Consider the following 19,456-nt stretch of genomic DNA (forward strand, 5'->3'; position numbering starts at 1 on the left):
GGGCTTGCTGAGCCCACCACTGAGACCCAGGTGGTGACGCAGGCGTGTAATCCCAGCGCTGGGGAGGCTGAAAACAAGAGAATCACTAGGAGTCCGAGCTGTAGTGAGACCCTGTACAGAAAAAAAGAAAGTATTTAAAAAAAGAAAAAGAAAATCTACTCTTACTCCCATAAGTTGACCTGGGTAAGGGATAAACCAAGTTCTAAGGTTTCTAGTGTAGAAGTCCTATAGAAACAGACTCTTTCTTCCTCCCAGCTACACCCTGTTATAAAATGTAGTGACTCCAACCTGAACTATTTGCGAGCCAATTCTCAGTACAGTTTTTCCTAAAGAAAAGGATCTTTAAAGCCTTAGAAGTTTCTTGCAGAAAAGTCTTTAAAGAATAAGGCCACAGGAAAGGTTTGCGGAGGCCGGAGGGCTGTGTGGCCTGACGCGGGGAAGCACCAGGGCACGGAGCTCCGCATCCGCCCAGGGACCCGGTCTGGGGCCGCGACCAGGCCAGGCCAGGGCGGAGCTGCGCGTCCGGAGTCCGGGCGGGGCGCGAGCTGGCGCCGCCCAAGGGCCGCCCGGGCCCAGAGACGCGGCGGTGTGGCCATGGGGCGGCTGGTGGCTCTGGGTGTGCTGGGGATCGCGCTGGCGCTGCTGGGCGAGAGGCTGCTGGCGCTCAGGTAGGTTGCGCCGGACGCTCGCGGTCCCCGCGCAGGGCGGCGGCGGGGCTTGCAGGGCCGGGCAGGCGGGATCCGGGGGGCGGCGCAGAACCGCCATCCCTCTCCGCGCTGCAGCTCCTCCGCCCATCCATCCCTTCACTTTCTAAAAAGTTTGTAGGCCTTTGCTGCTCAGCAGCTTCCGCCGCACCAGGATGGCAGGGGGGGCGTTTTGCAACTGCTCAAGGGTGAGACGACTACTTGCAGTTGAAAACAAAACTGTAATTCATGCGCTGAGACTTTAACGACAAAGTTTACTTCTGGTCATTGGTGCTGCTTCCCTCCGCGGCTGGAAACAGTCCGGTCTTTAATAAAGTTGCCCTCCTTCCCTCTTCCTGTGTATCGGAGGAACGCTTCAGCCGGCTTCTCTCGGCGCTTGGCGCAGCCTACAAAGCCCCTTGGGCTGCCCCTGTGCTTACATCACTTCCGTATTTGTTTCTTCACCTGGAATCCCCAAAGAAGCCGCAAAGCCGGACGTCTCATAATCTCGTTACAGTGGAAACTTTTTGCTGGTTAGACATCACGGTTCCTAAATTACCACTGCAAAGTTTGTAGACTTCCTTGCAAGAGTTCCAGAAATAGGCCTACTATTATATAAATATAGGAGAGGAGAGAAATGAAATACTTGACTGAAACACTACGACCAGGACAAGTAGAGTTGAGCCCTGTAGGTTTATAGGACGAGATTACCTCTTGGTAATCGCCACTGGCAGGTTTGGTCTCTACCTATAACCGGGATGGAGGAGGCCATAGGAGGGCCTAAGGCCCGGGTGTTTGGAGACGAGCAGATGGACCAGCTCGAGGACAGCATGAAGTCACAAGGGGGAGAGGTTAGTAGAGACACGGGAAGGGTAGACTTGAAGGTAAGTTGAAAAGTTGGCCCTTTACTAGGCACCAGAGAAGTTTCCACGACTTGTTTATTGCTCAGCAGGAACCCAGCATCACCACGTTGTGTTACAGAAATGAGCTGCAAGCACACAGCAGTGCTTCTGCTTACCCCGGATCGCCTCAGAGACTGAGTGACACCACCAGAGAGGCTGACCCGTCTGGCCTGGGTGGGCCCGGGCCCTGGTTTGCTTGTTTGTTTGTCTTTGCTCTGGGGTGTAGTTCAGTGGAGGTGCACTTGTCCAGCACATGTGAAGCTCTGGATTCCATCCCAGTCACAGCAAAAACCTCTCCTGATAATTCCGGAGTGCAGTCAGGGTTGAGAACTACTGAAAGAGAGAGGAGACACAGGGAAACCAGGGAAGGTATGGCAGTGGTTCAGCAAGCACAACAGGGACCCAAAGTATAGTGGCACGGGTGAGGGAGAGGTCAAAAGCCATGCGTCTTGCCAGACAGCTGCCCTACCCCATAGCTGTTGCTGACTCGGCTGGGGAAGGGGTTGGACTCGGAGAGTGTGTGTATGCAGAGGGCGGCTCAGGTGGGGAAGGAATGCTTGTTGGTAGGCAGTGGACACCCTGATGTTAGTTGACATGCGATATAAGTGCTCATGCTGGTTCTGCAGACCATTCACAGGGGTGACTATTTTGTGTTACGTTTTCCTTTGGATTGACACAGTAAGTGTACGTATTTATGGGGTGCAATGTAACACATGGTATAATGATCAAATCTGGGTAACTAGCATAGCCATTAATTTAAGTAGCTTTAATTTGTGTGTGTGTGTGTGTGTGTGTGTGTGTGTGTATAATATCCAGAATCCTTTCTTCAACCCCTCTGAACTACACACTGTTAAGAAAGCCACCCTCCTGAACCGTAGTGTGCAAGCCAGAATGTATCTAGTGGTACCTCCACCGCCAGGCTCTGGCAATCACCGCTGCACTCCTGCTGCTGTTAGAGCAGCATTTGTAGTTTCCATGTATGACTGAGATTGTACAGGACTCGTCTTCCTGTGCTCGAATTACTTCACTTCACATAGAGTTTCCAAGGTCACCCATGTTCCAGGAATAAATGATTGGATTTTATCCTTTGCTATGGCTGAATTTAATGTCTTACTATACACAAGTATCACAGTTTCTTTACCTGTGAATCTTCCAATGGACACCGACATTGTTTCCATTCACTGTTGTGAATAGCGCAATAAACATGGAGAGCAGATGCCTTTTGAAATACAAATTTCATGCCCTTCAGATATATAAACCCAGTTGTGGGATTGCAGGATCATAAACTTCCTGAGAAAACTTCATATTATTTTCTATAATAATATGAACTAATTAGTTTCTATAACTAATTTACATTCTCATTAACAATAAAGAAAAGTTCCCTTTTGGGCCAAGAATAAAGTTCAGTGGTAGACATTGTCCAAGTTAGAGCTCCAGCACTGAAAAAAAAATCCTTTTCTCATACACGCTCACTAATACCTGTTATCTTTCATCCTTGGCAGTAGCCATTCCAACGATGGTGAGGTGGCGTCTACGAAGGTTTTGATTTGCGCTTCCCTAATAATTAGAGGTCTTGTTTTTGTTTTGCTGATGAGTCATTTGAGTTCCTTATATATCTGAACCCTTTCTCAGATGCATTGCAAGTGTGCGCTGCCATCCTGGAGGTTGTGTCTTCATTCTACTGATGGTTTCCTTTCTTGGGCCGAAGCATCTGTCTTGCTGCGTTAGTATATGTTTGCTTTTGTTGCCTATTTCTGAGGTCTTCCGAGTAATGCAACCCTATGTATGATTTATAAAGCTCTCAATTTTAAAAAAGCAAGACCACCAAAATTTACCAGCATTACACTGTCACTAATGTGCAACTAACCAGTTGAGGTTTTCACAGTTAATGATCATTTATGTCCATTTTTATTAATCATAAGGTTTTTAATTTCAGTCCCCTTGCATGCTAATGTTATAGTTGCAAACATAGGACAAGATAAGTAAGGCTTATTGAAATGGAGTTCAGCGCAGCAGCAGGTGATTTACAATTCCAAGTGACTTTTCTTTACAAAGATTTGACTGTGGTCAACTTTGAAGAGCAATGGTAAGTGCTGGACAGCTCAAGCTCCAGATGGGTTGGGGTAGAGGGGCTGGGGCTCAGTTAATCAAAAAAAATGCAGGATGCCCTGTTCCGTTTGAATTTTAGATGAACAGAGACACAATGAATCTTGTATTACTATAAGTGTGGATACTTATGCATTATTTTTATTATAAGCATGGAATTTGGAACATAACTCATGGTAAAACATCATTCACTGTCTGAAAGTTCAAGTTCATTCTGGTATTGAATGTAGTGACCGTGGGACTGAGGACTAATGGGTGCCTGCGGCATGCGGCGAAGTGCTCAGATGCGTGGCATTTCGGTCTGCAGACCCCGAGAGTCTGTTTCCAGAGCAGTGCGTTCCCAGCTTCCCAGAAGGAAAGGCTTTTCAGATATGGGTGAAAGGACAGAGGCTTTTGCTTGTGGGAGTGGTTTTCCAATCTGGTCCCTGCTGTTTAATTATTCACTTTTTAGTGATGGCACTTTGTCAGTTAAGTTATCTCCCCCAGGATGCCCATTTAAATTTCAACTTGAATTTCAGATAAACGGTAGATGAATTTTAGTCTGTCCCAGATGGATAAATGTCACGAAGGTTGTCTTCTTCCTTCTGCGTGTATCTGGCTCATGCTCCCAGGGGAGGCCGGCCTCCCACACCATCCTCTTCTACTCACCCCCAGTTGAGCAGTAAGGAACAGGGAAGTAAGCAAAGGTTCCCAGGTTATTCGCTCCCCGTCCCAGGCTGTTTGCTCCCTCCTGACTGGAGGGCATCAGAGCCTTACTTGAGAGTGAGCAGGAGCTGCCCAAACATGCATGGTGACTAATACCTCTTATGACAGCTCCACTGAGAAGCACGGCAGCCTGTTTTGGAACACTTGGAGAAGCAGGGTTTTTTTTTTTTTCCCTGTTAAGCACCATCCTCCTTATCATTTATTACGTGGCTCCTTATTATTTATTGTGTGACTGTGTGTTGCTCACTGTATCAAAAGTGTAGAAAGTTCTTTATATTAACCCCAAATTTGCATATCTGACGGTTGGAAAGGGTGTCCCTTTCTTGTGTCTTTGTTCAGCCTTCATGCACGTCTGTTTTTTTCTCTTACACATGCAACTTTGCAGTTGGGCTAGGTGAACTGGTTACTTCAACAGGTGATTCATTTGGGCTGAACTTTACTCTGAGCCAGGTCCTCTGTTCCAATTACGTTTCCCTAGTCCCCCACAGCCTCCTCATTTCCTGGCCACTGAGTAGGTTTTCCATAGCATTATATTCCTAAACACAAATCTCCAGTGACGTGGTACAAATACTGCAGGGGCTAAAGAGGTACTGGTCTAAAAGGTTTGACAAGCCCACATATAAAAGATAAACCCCATTTGTACATGCCTGCAGAGAGACAAAGCTCTACGAATGTGTTGTAAACTCGAAGGTGAGGAGACGTGGATGAAGTACCAGCTCCTCTCAGCACTGATGGCACTGGCTGGGGCAGATAAGTACCCCTGCCTGGTGTGCCCCTACTGCCCTGCAAGGAGGCCCAGGAGTAACTAACCGCTCAGTCTCTTTCCCCACTGCTTTTGCAGAAGGAAGGAAGTAGAAATAGGTTTCGTGTTAATGACTTGGTTTAGGGCTCCCGCTTTATGGCTGGCTAGCCTGAATTAGTTCGTATCTCTGTTAACAATTCATCCTGTGCCACAGTGTGCTAATCTAGAGGATAGGGCGCTGCCTGCTTCACAGTGGGGCTGTGAGAAATAGATGAGTTTATTCATTCAGGGTGCTGATAATAACAGGCACATAGTAAACCAGTTAACTATGATAGTAATATTGAAGTCAATTGTCTTAAACTTTGGTGCTGTAGAAGACTTAGCAGTCTGGTGAAGCAGACTTGATTCCTACGTAGCTTTTTTTCCCACTTTGATACCAAGTTCAAACTCAGGATCTTGGGCATGATAGGCAAATGCTGTACTACTGAACTGCACCCCCTACCCCAACATCATATTTTTATTTTTAACCATTTATTTATCTAGTTAGTTAATTTAGGGTCTTGCTACATGGCAGTTCGCACTGATAGTGATCCTCCTGTCTCAGCCTTCCCAGTGCTGAGATTGTAGATGTGCACCACCTTGCCCAGGGTTCTTTTGCTGGCACAGCATGAGATACCGGGGATAGAACCCAGGTCCTCGTACTTGCCAGCCAGGCACTTAGACTACTGAGCCATCTCTCCAGCCCATCATATTTTTAAATTATTAAATTAAATACTTAAGATTACAAAAGAACTAGTTATAATTAAATGCTACTATGAAGCTATTTAAAAATCTAATTTATGGTATACTAGCATGCACTTATTTTTAAATTCTTAGATCAATCTAGAGGTAGGTAAATGCTAACAGTAGATACTTTGAGGTAGGAATGAAGGTAAATGGCATTTTGTGATACCTATGACAACTGAAATTGCTGTAGTAATAGCTGTAATCTGTATTAGTGAAAGGGTCACAGGTACTGCTGGTAGTACTTACTATGGCTGGTGATACAAACTCATTATCAGAGGAGACAATGAAGTGTAGATAGTTTAACAATGATTCCCTCATCCACGTTAATGGGTCCTTGGATTTCTTAAAGACCACGGACCCCAGATTAAGAGGCCTGATGTACATCGTTCCTTTTGGGGTCACCCAGGAAATTATTACTGGCTTGGTTGAAGGAAGCTTTTTCTCATACCTATTATGTGTTTGTAACATAAATTAAAAGAACTGAGTAGTACAAAAAAAGAACAGAGAGAACAATAAACTTAGAACAGAGAAGAGAAACTTCATCTTGAGCTTCATTTTTATAAATGGCTGTGGTTGCAAAAGCAAGTGTCAGAGGCCGGCTGGCTTAAAGGGAAAGGGTTCTGTGATCACACAGTGGTGTATGGAGGACAGCAGAGTGACAGCCATGCTGCCTCAGGCCCAGGACATCCCTAAGCATCTGGGAGACATAAAACGTTAGGTAGGGCATGAGTAATGTGCAGCGAAGACAGAGGTTTTTCTTCACTCATGTGTCTTAGTTGTGCTTGTACCACATCTTCAACCTTTTCCATCAATACTTTTAGGCTTTTTGACTTTCTAAGCCAAAGATTTGTGTCACTTTCTCTTTTCTGTTTCCAAAACTTCTTAAACCTGCTATCGATTAGGTATGTGTTTGGCTGCACGTAACATATATAAAGTTAACGGCAACTGATAGAAACACAGACTTACGTTTTCACCTGACAGGATCTTTGTAGGGAGGCAGTCTAGAGCTTCTTCAGTCAGTGTCCCTATCAGAGAACCAGACTTTCTATATTCCCATACCTTGCGCCCTCACTATTGCTTCTACAGCCTTATCCTTCTCAAGGATGCATGTTGGTTTCCTGTCAGGAATACAGGATGACTTAGCATATGCAAATTAACATGTATAATGTATCACGTAAACAAAAAAATGGACAAAATGGACCAAAGAAAATCATGCAGTCATTTCAGTAGGTGGCAAAAAAAAAAAAAAAAAACAAAAGCAAAAACAAAAACAAAAAAACAACCTTTGCCAAAATCCAAATTCTGTTCATGGGGTGAGGGTCAGGGTGGAGGGAAAGTCCTTGATGAAAATAAGTATAGAAGGACCCTACCTCAGACTGATAAAAATCATTTATATTGAACCCATGGCAACATCATACATCTAAGTGGGGCAAAACTGAAAGCATTTCCTCTAAAATCAGAATAAAAGAGGAATAAGTCAAAGGTGTCCATGCTTAGCACACCTGTTCAATGTGGTACTCAACACTGTAGTCAGAGCGTCATGCAAAGAATAAAATGAAAGGGAGATGTATATTGGCAAGGAAGGTGCCAAACTATCCTTACTTGCAGATTACATGATCTTTTATATAAGAGACAAAAAAAAAAAAAAAAAAAAACTCCACCGAAAGATTCCTAGAACTAATAAATTTGTAAGGCAACAGAATACACAATCAATACCCTGAAAATCCTTAGTATTCCTGTATACCCACAGTGAATCTACTAAGAAAAAAAAATTAAGAAAACAATCCTGTTCACAATAGTTTCTTTAAAAAATTACCTATGAATTAACCAAGAGAGTAAAAGACTTTTATAGCCAAAATTATAGTACTCTAAAAAAACATTGAGGAGGTCATCAGAAAATGGTAAGGCATCCACTCCTGAATACGCAGAAATAATACTGTTAAAATAGTATTATTGCCAGAATACCAAAAATGGTACATGCATTTAATACAGTCCCAATTAAAATGTCAACATAATTCTTCACAAAGCTAGAAGAAATATTCTAAAATATGGAACCAGAAAAGACCTAGGATATCAAAAGCAACTAGGACATCAAGAACAAAGCAGGAGAAGTCATATATATATATGAGATTTCAAGTTATATTACAAAACTGCAGTCATAAAAACAGTATTGTACTGGTATAAAAAGACATATTTATCAATGGAACAGAATTGAGGATGCAGGAGTAACTCCAGGCACCTTTAGACACCTGTTCCTTGACACAGAGGAACCAAAAGCAGAAGAGACAACCAATAGAATGGGATAAAATTTTGCTGGCTACTCTGTAGAACACTAATATCTAGAATAAATAAATAACTCAAAAAATCAGATCTCCCAAAATAAAAAATCGAAGTTAAAAATGTGCAACTGAAGTAAACAGACACATCTCGAAAGAAGCACAAATGGTCAGGGTGTGCATGGGAACATGCCCACCATCTTTTGCTCTCAGGAAAATGTAAATAAATACAACACTGAGTGTCTCTTACCTTAGACAAATGTTCATCATCAAGAACACAAAACATAACCAACGCTGTTGAGGTCATAGGTAAAAAGGAAGCCTTCTATACTGTTGGTGGGAAGGTAAGCTGCTGCACCCACAAGAAATCAGTGTGTAGATTCCTCAGAAAACTAAAACTAGAGATGCCATTTGGCCCATATATATCTTCTGGGTATCTTCCTGACAGAGTTAAAAACATCATATTATAATGATACACGCATATGAAGTTTACAGCAACACTACTAATAATAGTTCAATATCAGAAGCAGCCTATATGCCTGTCAACAGATGAGCAGGCAGAGAAAATGGGAGGTACATGCACAATGCAGTACTACTCCAATGCAATGAAGAATTAACTTGAGTCAGTTGTAGGCAAGTGGATGCACTTTGAGACTGTAACGCTCAGTGAAATAAGTCAGACACAGGTTAAATGAGGAAGATTCTTTTATACAAAAAAAACAAATTACATAATTTAATGAACAAAAGATGGGGGGGCGGTGAGATAGCTCAGCGGACTAAGCGCCTACTTAGGCAAGCAAAGGGACCAGGGTTCGACCCCTAGCACCACATGCCGTGCTGGTCCCACCCCCAGGCAGGCATGGTGATAGTGCATGCCTGTAATCCCGGTGCTGGGGACACTGAAAACACGTGGATCACCAAGAGTCTGAGCTGCATAGTGAGACCTTATACCAAATATATATTTTTTTTAAAAGTAGGTGAGAGGAAATAGGAAGACAACCCCTGTGGGAGATGGAAAACAGATCTGGTAATGGAGGAAGCTGGAGAGGAAAGGGAGAGGGTAAATAAAAAGGATTAAGATTTGGAATGTACATTTATCAGTTCTCCACCATAGATATATTTATAGTGTATCACAACCATGTACTAATAAGGAGGAAAAAAACATTGAACAATAGACGTGAATGCCAATTTCATTAGAAAATACCTTTTGAAAGTCCCATAGAGGTTTCATAGTATGCTCATTCCCGAGCGACTTCTGGAGTCCGTTTTTATGGGAATACAAGAAATATAAGAAAAAAAGATGCAGAATGGTTGCTGCGTCCTAAGCGCTGCATGTGTGTTCACAGTCAAGGGACTGGAGGGAAGGAAGCGCAGCTCGCCAGCCTCACGCGCACCTGCCTTTTTTTTCTTTTCTGTTTCTGTATTTTAGGGAAGGGTCTACAGGGTGTTCAGGGTCTCACTACTAGACTGCACTCCTAGTGATCCGCCTCTTTACAGCCTCCCCAGAGCTGGGATTACAGGTACGCGCCACCACGCCCAGTCTCAATTGCCCCCTCAGCGCACCCCAGTGGGGGTGCTGGCCAGGCAGGCCTGGAGATCGAACCCCTGGCCACTACACCTGCTTGCAGGCACTTCAATCTGCCAAGCTATTTGACTGGCCCTAGTAGATTCTATTTAATCATAAAGTTTATCTATTTAATCATATATATTTTCTTTGAAAAAAGTAGATGGCAATCACCCTCATCCCTTTTCTTTGTGTAGTCACATAGGTACAACGGGTACCTTGTACAGAGTAAGCAGCAAGCCAACACGAGACACTTGATGTCTACACCATAGCTGTGACCCACTGATTTCTGCATACATGTACTTCTGGAGTCATTCAATAGTAGAAGAATCTTGGGATCTTATAAATTCATACTTACTGAAATTTGTAAAGACCCGAGACTTACAGTGACTTGCCGTGGGTCGTAGCAGTGTTACCAAGAAGAAGAGAACACAGATCTCTTCACTTGGCTGAGAAAAGTGCAGTGATTAGAGCAAGATCCGCCTCTCAGTGGGAGCTGGTTCCGACTTGCTCCCTGAGTTGGTGTCCAGAAAAAATAATGGCCTTAGCTCTCAGCTTGTTTTTATCGTCTCTAAAATGGGTGAGTCCTAAGGTGGCTTGAAGAATTCATTGAGGCAGTCGCTTCAAAGCGTGATAGACTTGGAGCAGTAGTGTGTGATCGCTGCTTGTTACTGATTTCCTTTGGCCACCTTCATTGTCAGCAGCAGCGTCTTCATCATCACTGTGCCAGCTACTACCATATGGGTCATCTATACATTTTTCCCCTTTTAAATTACTATATTACTGGGACAGATAAAAGTGAGACTGTATTTTTTTTTAATGAACAGCATATATTTTTGGGGGAAAGAAAGCTCCTGTCCAAGAGAGGGACAGAAGAGGGGCCCCCCCCAAGCGGGTGGTCCCTGGGAAGCTGTCTCTTCTCAGGGACTTTTATAGAGGAAAAACATACCGTGAGGCGAGTCTAAGGTGGTGGAGAAGGCATGGGAACTTGCGTAGGTGCGCATGAGGTGGAACACAACTGTAGTCAACCAATGAGATTACAAGCACCATTGCTCAGGTAAAACTGATTAAGTTCAGAACCAAATGGGGAAGCAAGTCATCTAGCAAGCCGGCATGAATGTAGAACAAGACTTTATCAGGTAGCCATCCAGTAGTAGTCGGATTAACGATTCTTCTGGCTCCCTCAGGATGATGATCAATCTGACATGCCAATCTTTAGGGAGGGCAGCATTTGTTTGATCTTTGGTCTTTAGGTCTGGCCCACGGTGGGAGCATCCCTCCCTCCTACAGTTGTAAGGTATCTTGTCTTCTGTGGTATCTCCCTCGAGGGCCTGGCACTGTCTGACTGCCTATAATATGTCTATCTAACTCAGCTGCCTGCAACAAATTCACGTACCTACAATATTTAAATAACATGGAATTCCCATCTCTGACAAAACTTTTTTTTTTTTTTTTGCGGAAGCGGGGATTGAACTCAGGCCCTTGTGTTTACCAGGCAAGTGCTTATTCCATTGAGCCATCTCCCCGGCTTCTCTGACAAAACTAAACAGAAAAAGGGGATATAAATGAAGGACCATTTTGTATCTGTACATAAAAAATAGTTAGGGTAGATATACAGTTATTTTCTCTTAATTCAGTGAGAAGAAAAATTTGTACTAATAGTGTTTGGACAGGATAACATGTCAGCATCTTGTACTATGAATAAGTTCTACGAAGACAACAATATGCAGTGTATTAATTATTGAAACTTTCCTACTAATTGGTTTTGAAACTGTCTCATTGCTATTTGTTTCTCAATAAAATTAATAAAAGAAAGAAAGAGAAGAGAGGAAGGAAGGAAGGAAGGAAAAAGAAAGAAAGAAAAATAAAGAAAGAAGGAAAGAAAGAAAGAAAAAGGAAGGAAGGAAGGAAGGAAGGAAGGAAGGAAGGAAGGAAGGAAGGAAGGAAAAAAGGAAGGCAAATAGGGGAAACCACACTTTCAGGAATGGGCGAAGCTGTGATCAACACTGTCTCGTCCTTAAGCTCTAAAGGTTAGGGAGGCGCAGCCTTAGGCCCTGGGATAGCAGGCACCTGAGCTGCCTGCTTCTCTGGTTCCTGACAGCTACACTTTTAAAACTAGATAACAATGACCCTAATGCAAACAAAATCTGAACATAAGACATTTTTTTCCACTATTTTGCTTTTTACAGTATCATTTTAGTTGTAAAATAATGTCATAATTGATATGTTCCCCTGCATTCCATTTTGGCTCTAAGGGGCACATAGGCCATGCACATGTGCAGAAAAATATTAAGTGGCTCTTTTTCAGTGTGTATGAATCAAACGTCTTTTGAGACTGTATTTTTATTGCTTTTATCTTTTTCAAGTTTTACTTATTTAACATATCTACAATGTATTGCATTATATATTTATATGTTATTTATTTATTGTTGTTTTGTGTAAATAATTGTTACATTGTGTTGCATTTATATATTTATACATTATTTATTTATTTCCTTATTTCAAACATTGCTATTTGGATTGTGTGATTCTGAATATATGCTGATTACCTAGAGATTTTATGTAGGAGCTGACTTGCCAAACTGTATAGTTGGGCATAACACTTGGTTATCTAGGCCTGGACTTCCAAACATTTCACTGAGAAACCAGTAGCCTTCCTTATACTCAGTGTATTTGAATACAAGAGAGGCAAGGAGCCAACACCTGTGGGAATCCCTTCATAGAACAAAGTTCCTTGCAGCAAGATTGTTCTATGATTCTAAAGAAGAGAGAGACAAAGTGAGAAAGAGAGAACTGACAGTCGGTAGTGGTAGTATATGGCTTCCTAATCATGTCCACAGGTATAGGACCAAATTGCCTTGTGGCCTGGCAGGCAGAAAGGAAGGTGCAAGATATCGGAGCCCAGGTTTGCGGATTTAGCTCAGTGGCGCAGTGCCTGCTGGGCAACGTTGAGGGCCTGAGTTCAATTTCCGATAATCACCCTCCCCCGGAAAAAAAAAATCAGAGTTCAGCATTCCCTTGTTATTTCTTCTTTGTTTTCCTGAACCACTGGAGCATGACACCTTGCGGCCACAGTCACAGCAGTAGTTGGTGCTCTCCAAATCATCTTGCCTTGAGGACGGGATCCCCCCGTGACTCCTCAGTAGTGGTTGGGTGTAGCCGCCCTGTGCCAGTCTCTGAGCAGCGCCATTTCTTCTGGCCTCCTTGTAGTCCTGGCGTGAATTCCCTGTCACCTGATGTTTTGCTGTGTCCTGGCTCTTCAGCAGGAAGACACGGCTTCTGGCCCTGGCTCTGGCTCTCCGCCTGAGCGCTCCTCCCACTTCAGAGCTGCGAGAAAGGTGTCCTGGCCCTCTCTCCGAGATCTCCTAGGAGCGTCCCCCTAGTGTGACTACGTACATCCTGGCCATTGTTTTACCACACACATCCCTATGTAGAACTCAGTGCTGTGCATTTGTGTTTTCACTTTCGCTGGATCTGTTTTATGTCCCTACATTTGATCCTCTGCCCTCCTTCATCTGTTTTAAATATATGCTGCTTTTTATATTGCTAAAGGCCTCCTTTAAATATTTTCCCAAACCAAATGGAGCACAGAAACAAGAAGTTATTTTGTTTTGTTTTTAACAGAAATCGACTTAAAGTCTCCAGAGAAATCGAATCCATCGACCTTCCCAACTGCCATCTAATTAAAGGAATTGGTATGTATGAGACAATGCTTGCTGTACACATTACATTACTTGGCTATCAACATTAAAATGTTGGTTAAAAGCTGTTTGTTATGCAGTTACTGTTTTCCAGCAGTTAGAGCAACTGAAACCTGTCTGGTCTCTTTCAACCTCACACATCCGGTATATATCTTTCTTAATGTTCATTGTAATTTATTAGCTGCATAATCCCATGTTTCCTGTTTGGCTTCTTGCTGTGTTGTCACTTCTGTGAATTGTACTTGCAAGACTTCTCTTTCTTTGCGCACTGCCTCAGACGTCTGTGTTCCGTTGTCGCGATGGTCAGCTAGTGACCGGAAGTGGGGGGAAGCTGCACAAAGCCAGGCAGTATTCGTCTTGCCCATTTCACTACCCTGTAACCAGCTTCTTATCTCATGCCTAAAGATAATTGATGCTTCACGAATTGGCCTTACAAGAAAGTGTTCCTGTTTTACCTCCTCAGCTGTCTCTGCAGAAGTGAGAGCCCTTAGTGATTGGTTGTCCCTGTCCCCCCACTCCGTGGAGGGAACGCCAGCCCTCAGATTTAAGAGGAGCTCCAGAGATCGAGCCCCTTCTGCTGCAGGCAGTGAGCACTCCGTCCAGCTTCTCGCCCAGCACTGAGGGTCTCTCCAGCTCCCTTGCACTTCCTTCAGGGCTGTGTCGTGTTAGTTTTTTCACCCTTTGTCATCTACAAAAATCTGTAGGACAATTTGCTGAGTTATTGATGAACAATGAAAACACGGGCTCTTCTTCAAGATAATTCATGGTGCGATTACAAACAAAGGAGCTACAAGTCCAAACACCTGGTTTCTGGTTCGGGTTCTGCCATCCATGTGCAACGGGAATTTGGGCCAAGCTTGGTCTCTGCTATTTTCTCACCTGCAATGATGAGATTGTAGTTAGGCTGAGTGCCTTAAAATCTTGACCCATTCATTTATGCTCTTGCTCCGAGAGCCCTTTGGTGGAAATAATAGACTAACTGCCCCTCTAGTCCTCACGTACCATCTAGGGGTGAGAGACAGCGCCTGGAGTTTGGTAGCCCTCACTAAAGTGCATCAAGTTGGCAACACCGACAAACTTAGTGTTTCATAATGGCGCTCCTGCTCCTGACACAATGCGCAGCGCTCCCTTAGCAAAAGGAGAACATCGATCATCAGAGAAAACTTGGTTACATTTCCTTTCTGGGGGAGAGGAGTACAAGGGCTGAACCCAGAACCTCCACTGCACATACCCCTATGCATATTTTTTCCATGTGAGTCAGTGTCCGGCTAAGTTGCCCAGGCTGGGTTTCAATCTGTGATCCTCCAGCTCCCGCCTCCCCAAGTACGGGTGTGTACCACCACACCTGGCTCAGAGCTTCTTTACAGATCGATTTCTTGCTCCTCCAGTCTTTGATCATCTCTTTCCTATGTGTTGTTTACTTTTTATTACTACTTCCATGTTTTCCTTACCCTGTCTCCCTCCACCTAGGCCAGTTGAGTCTTCTGGGGCTCCTCTTTCTGCCAGGTCTTAGCCTTTACCAGGAGGTTGTAAACTAGTAGATACCAGATTGATGAGATCCACGCCAGGTAACCCATCCATTTCTAGCACTGAGGTGGTTCTTAAGTTCCCAGGACCTTAGCAGCTTCATCCTGGCTTCTGGGTGCCATCAAAAGAGCCCCTCAGAATTGTCTAGCAAGAGGTAGGTGGTATCTGTGAGGGACGTGGGACATAAGTGTGAAGTTAGGTCACTGATCTCCTAGGTTGGTTTTGCTAGGGAGTTAATAAATATCACATCACTGAACAGCCTCAGGCCCAGTGAAAGTCTATCTTCTGTGAATTCAAGTCTCAGAGTAGACAGCAGGACACAGCCAGACGCATTAGAGGACAAACTGCCGAGTGTATTCCTGTTACAGTTCACTGGGACGGAGCACACCTGAGAGATAAACAAGCCTTGTAATATTTGTATTCTGTATAGGCATCTGTCTGTGTTTGTGACCTTTACGCTGTGATGCGTATGAGTTGCTGTCTGCAGTTGGAAAAAAGGAGGAAACCTGTCACCTCCGGTCTCTCTCCTGAAGTGTTCAGTGTCCCCCAGACACTTCAGAAGGCAAGCGAGTGAAGAAGATGAGTGATTAGAAGCACCTTTGGGATACAGGCTTTGATCTAATTAGAGTTGTCCTTTTCGTTCTTTCTCTTTTTCTGTTGTCTCCTGGATAATACAGAGCACACATTTGTTGAGCATTTGTTGGATGCAATGTTAATGGTGCACAGTGATTAATAATAGCTTGTGGTTACATATTTTTAATAAACAATTGCTTATCTGATGGTCTTTGGTCGTAAAGAATGCTAGGAAGCTGGACGTACATTCCTGCGTAGACATACACAACTTGTTACGGTAGACAACAAGAATAGAGAAGCTCTCGTTTTTATTTCCTGTTCTGGAAGCAGTAATAGCTGTCACTGAAAGCCGATCCCTTACCCCTTGCCCCGACCCTCCACACTCCCTTTGCAATGAATGCTTTATCACTTTATGTCTTCTTGATTTCATAAATAAGAAGCATTGACTACATATCATACGGGAGGCATCACGTTTGTGAGGCAGAAAGTAAATTCCTTATTCCATCTTTTTTTAATTCTAAGTTTACATTTACAAGCAGAAAAGAAGTTTGTTACACTGAAGCTTTAGCATAATATCAGTATCTATATACTGACAAAAGCTAGTCTGACTTTAAGTTTAAAATCTTATTTCCTAAATGTTTAGAATACTGAGCTCTGGGCTAAAAGAAAATTCTGAATAATCTCTCTCTCTCTCTCTCTCTCTCTCTCTCTCTCTCTCTCTCTCTCTGTGTGTGTGTGTGTGTGTGTGTCTGTCTGTCTGTCTGTCTGTGTGTCTGTCTGTGTCTGTCTCTTCCCCCCAAAAGTTAACTAATATTGTGATGCATTTAACAATCAAGAATTTTACCATACCTGTTCTTCAAAGAAAAACACTGATGTTCATAACCATTATCATACATATACTTAGGGAGAAAAGAGTGGAAGCAAGCAAAACCCCAAGCCAAAGATATATTTTCTATTTTTATAACCAATAAAAAATTGAGCTGGGAGATAGCTCAGTGGCATAAGCACCTGTCTGGCAAGCACGAGGCCCTTTTGATCCCCAGTACCAAAAGAAAAAAAAAAAAAACCTTGAGTCTTGTAGATATTAAGGAGATTTTGAAGACTCTTTTTTTAATATAGTATTATTTTCCGGGGTGATTAACATGCATACCAGACTCATGAATAAAAAAGTAGAAAATAATCAGCTGTAGTACATATTACATATGCTATTGGACTTGGTAAGGACTAGCCGGCTGCCACAAAGTTGTAATAGTTTGGAGAAGAGAGCAGTTTATGTTCATCTTTCCCTTATGTAACAGTGTAAAGGAAAGCAAATGGCCAAGACCCTAGGTGATCAGATAACTGTGCTTCCCATGCCTTCGGGTGGTTATGTAGGGACAAAGACACACAGAGTCACACCATTGTCTTTCAGTTGTTCCATCTTGGCCTAAGACTAGAACTCCACTTGTTACCATTTCTCTCCAGAAAGAGTAGAAAGAACACTTACATTTTGATCTTATTTTACTCAATAGCTGTGTATATTTTCTGCTCTCATGTCCTATGGACCTGAATTTAGAAAGTGTGCCCCTCTTGGGAAGCGAGAAAAGGTTCAGGAAGAAGGTCACCTGCAGCTGCGCAGCCATGTGCCTGCTGCGAAAAGGAGGAAGAAGAGGGTCGATACTGGGGAGCAGTCGGCCGTGTGAGACACAGACAAGTGATCCATGCAGGAATAAGAAGAGGTCCGAATTAAATCTGCATAGTGGGAAGACTTTCTGGAGAAAGGATTTGGAAAGACTTTCATGAAATGTACATGTTATAGATTGGTAAGATTGAGATGGGAGGTATGCAGGAAAAGTCTTGAGGGAAAAAACCAACATATGGAAGTGACCTTGAGTGGATTTAGAAAAATGGAGTCAGTGAATATATAGATGTATATATATTAATTGCTGAGTTGAATAGTTTCTGTGTGCTTTTAAATTAGACCAAAGGATTTGAATCTCAGCTTTTCATCTTGTGATTCTGAGCAATTTTCTTAACTTTTCAAAGGCTCTGTATTCTCATATTTAAAATAATAATACTGCCTCTGAGCATTATGAATTTATATGAGATATTGTGTGTAAAGTATTTACAGAGCGCCTCGTACTTGATAAATACTTAATGTTTGTTGGTAGCTGTCACTGCTATTATTACTGAATTGGAGAAGACAGAAAGCTACTGTAGCTGCGACTGTTCTTGCAGTGATCACAAGAGCAGTGGTGATAGGAGATAATAAAATCTCATGACGGCCCCGGCGATAGAAGTGAAGATGGGTGAGCAGATCTGGAAAATATTCTGAAGGTGGCTGCCAGTAAGGCTGGTTTTCTTCATCAGAATAAGGCAATGAGATAAACAGAATGGAGTTACAATGAGATAAACAGAATGGAGTTAATGGAACCATTCCTTTAAAATATTCTTTCCTTGATAAAGCAATATTAAAATTTATAGCAATTTTTGTCCTTCAATTTTATTTGTTTTTGGTGTTGGGGATTTAACACAAGGCCTTAGGCAGGCTGAGCATGCACTCCACTACTCAGCTATACCCCTAGCCTATAGAAAATCTTAAAAACAGTATAAAGAAAATGAAGATCATTCATCAGTCTACCATCTAAAGAGGCATTGTTAATTTTTTATATTTAAGCATATACACTGAGATTAAATTTTCTTAATGTTTTTTGTAAGGAGAAAAACAAATTTTAATTAGTTGAACTTCCATCAAATGCACCAGAAAGCAAAACTTGGACTAAAATTGTGTGGGAGGTGGATGAGGGGTAGAGTTCTTGTCCCTGTGCCTTCCTCAGTTTTAAACCACTCTGGACCTAGATCTAGTGGTTCTTTTTTGGGGGGAATCAGATCCTTCTTTGAATCTGCTGAAGGTTGAGAACCAAAGTTCTCATCTGAGCTTATACAGACTTTGGCAATACATATAATTTCAGAGGACCCACAGATTGTTTAAAGTGAATTTGGGGCTCCTCAGGAGTCTACAGGCCTTTCCAAAACACCGTGCCTGAGTTTCTATATATATTTTCTCTCAAAGGTATAGCCAAATGGATCATCTTTCTACAGTCATGTTCTGAGCAATTTTTTTTTTAATTCTGCTTTTCTGGGCTGTGGTAAAACAGTAGCAACTGGCTAAATGCAAACTCATGAATCAAAACCAAAATGATGGATAGATGCATATTGCTTATTTTTGACAATGTAGAAGTAATCTAGGAGAAAGAAATCCTGTGGAGAAGTCTTAAAGAGGAAGATTGGATTTTATAGGCTCAAAGAAAGTGTCATGATTTGGCTTAATTTAAGCCATTTTTAATTCTTATTTTCTTGGGTTTGAGTCTATTATCTGTCTGGAATTTATGCAGTGAGTCACTGGGAAACCTATATCTAATTATTTGCTGTGCTATATGAACTATGCTGCAGACAGTCAATAAATAATCAATAGTAATAGCCTGCTTCAGAGATGGGAGTAAGAAGCTCCAACTGACTTACTTGGGTGGTATTTGTCATTAATTTTGTTTTTTTCTCCTCATTTCTCATATAATTTAGAGCCTAAATTTAAAGCTCAAAGAGAAAGCTTTCTTTGCTTATGAGAACAAATGGGCACTTGTTTGAGAGGGAGCATGCACTCCCAGGTGTTTTGTCTCTGTTTGTCTCTGTTAATGAGCGCAATGTCTTTCTGCCTCAGATTGAGTGAGAAGAGAGGGGACAAGGATATTTGCATGGTTAAGTGACTGGGAGCCTTCTCCTCTGAAAGTCCTATCCCCCTGGTGTCAATTACTTCTGTACAGACATCTGGATGTTTATCCTAAGAGTGTTCAGATGTCAACTTTTTCTGTACTGTAGTAAGAAATGCAGTGATAACTTGACTTTGATTTGAGT

The 19,456-nt window shown here is 42.6% G+C and overlaps 1 protein-coding gene across 1 annotated transcript in view; it reads left to right on the forward strand.

Moving 5' to 3' along the window:
- Window positions 1–569: 569 nt before the first annotated feature.
- Window positions 570–19,456, forward strand: part of LOC101588605 (serum paraoxonase/arylesterase 2) — a 28,996-nt gene continuing 10,109 nt past the window's right edge. The window contains exons 1-2 of the mRNA XM_004632616.2: window positions 570–668; window positions 13,389–13,459. Coding sequence (XP_004632673.1) covers window positions 595–668; window positions 13,389–13,459 — 145 coding nt within the window. The 5' untranslated portion in view covers window positions 570–594. The remainder of the gene's footprint in view (window positions 669–13,388; window positions 13,460–19,456) is intronic.

Source organism: Octodon degus, unplaced genomic scaffold (genome assembly GCF_000260255.1).
Source record: "Octodon degus isolate 3935 unplaced genomic scaffold, OctDeg1.0 scaffold00050, whole genome shotgun sequence".
Taxonomy (NCBI): domain Eukaryota; kingdom Metazoa; phylum Chordata; class Mammalia; order Rodentia; family Octodontidae; genus Octodon; species Octodon degus.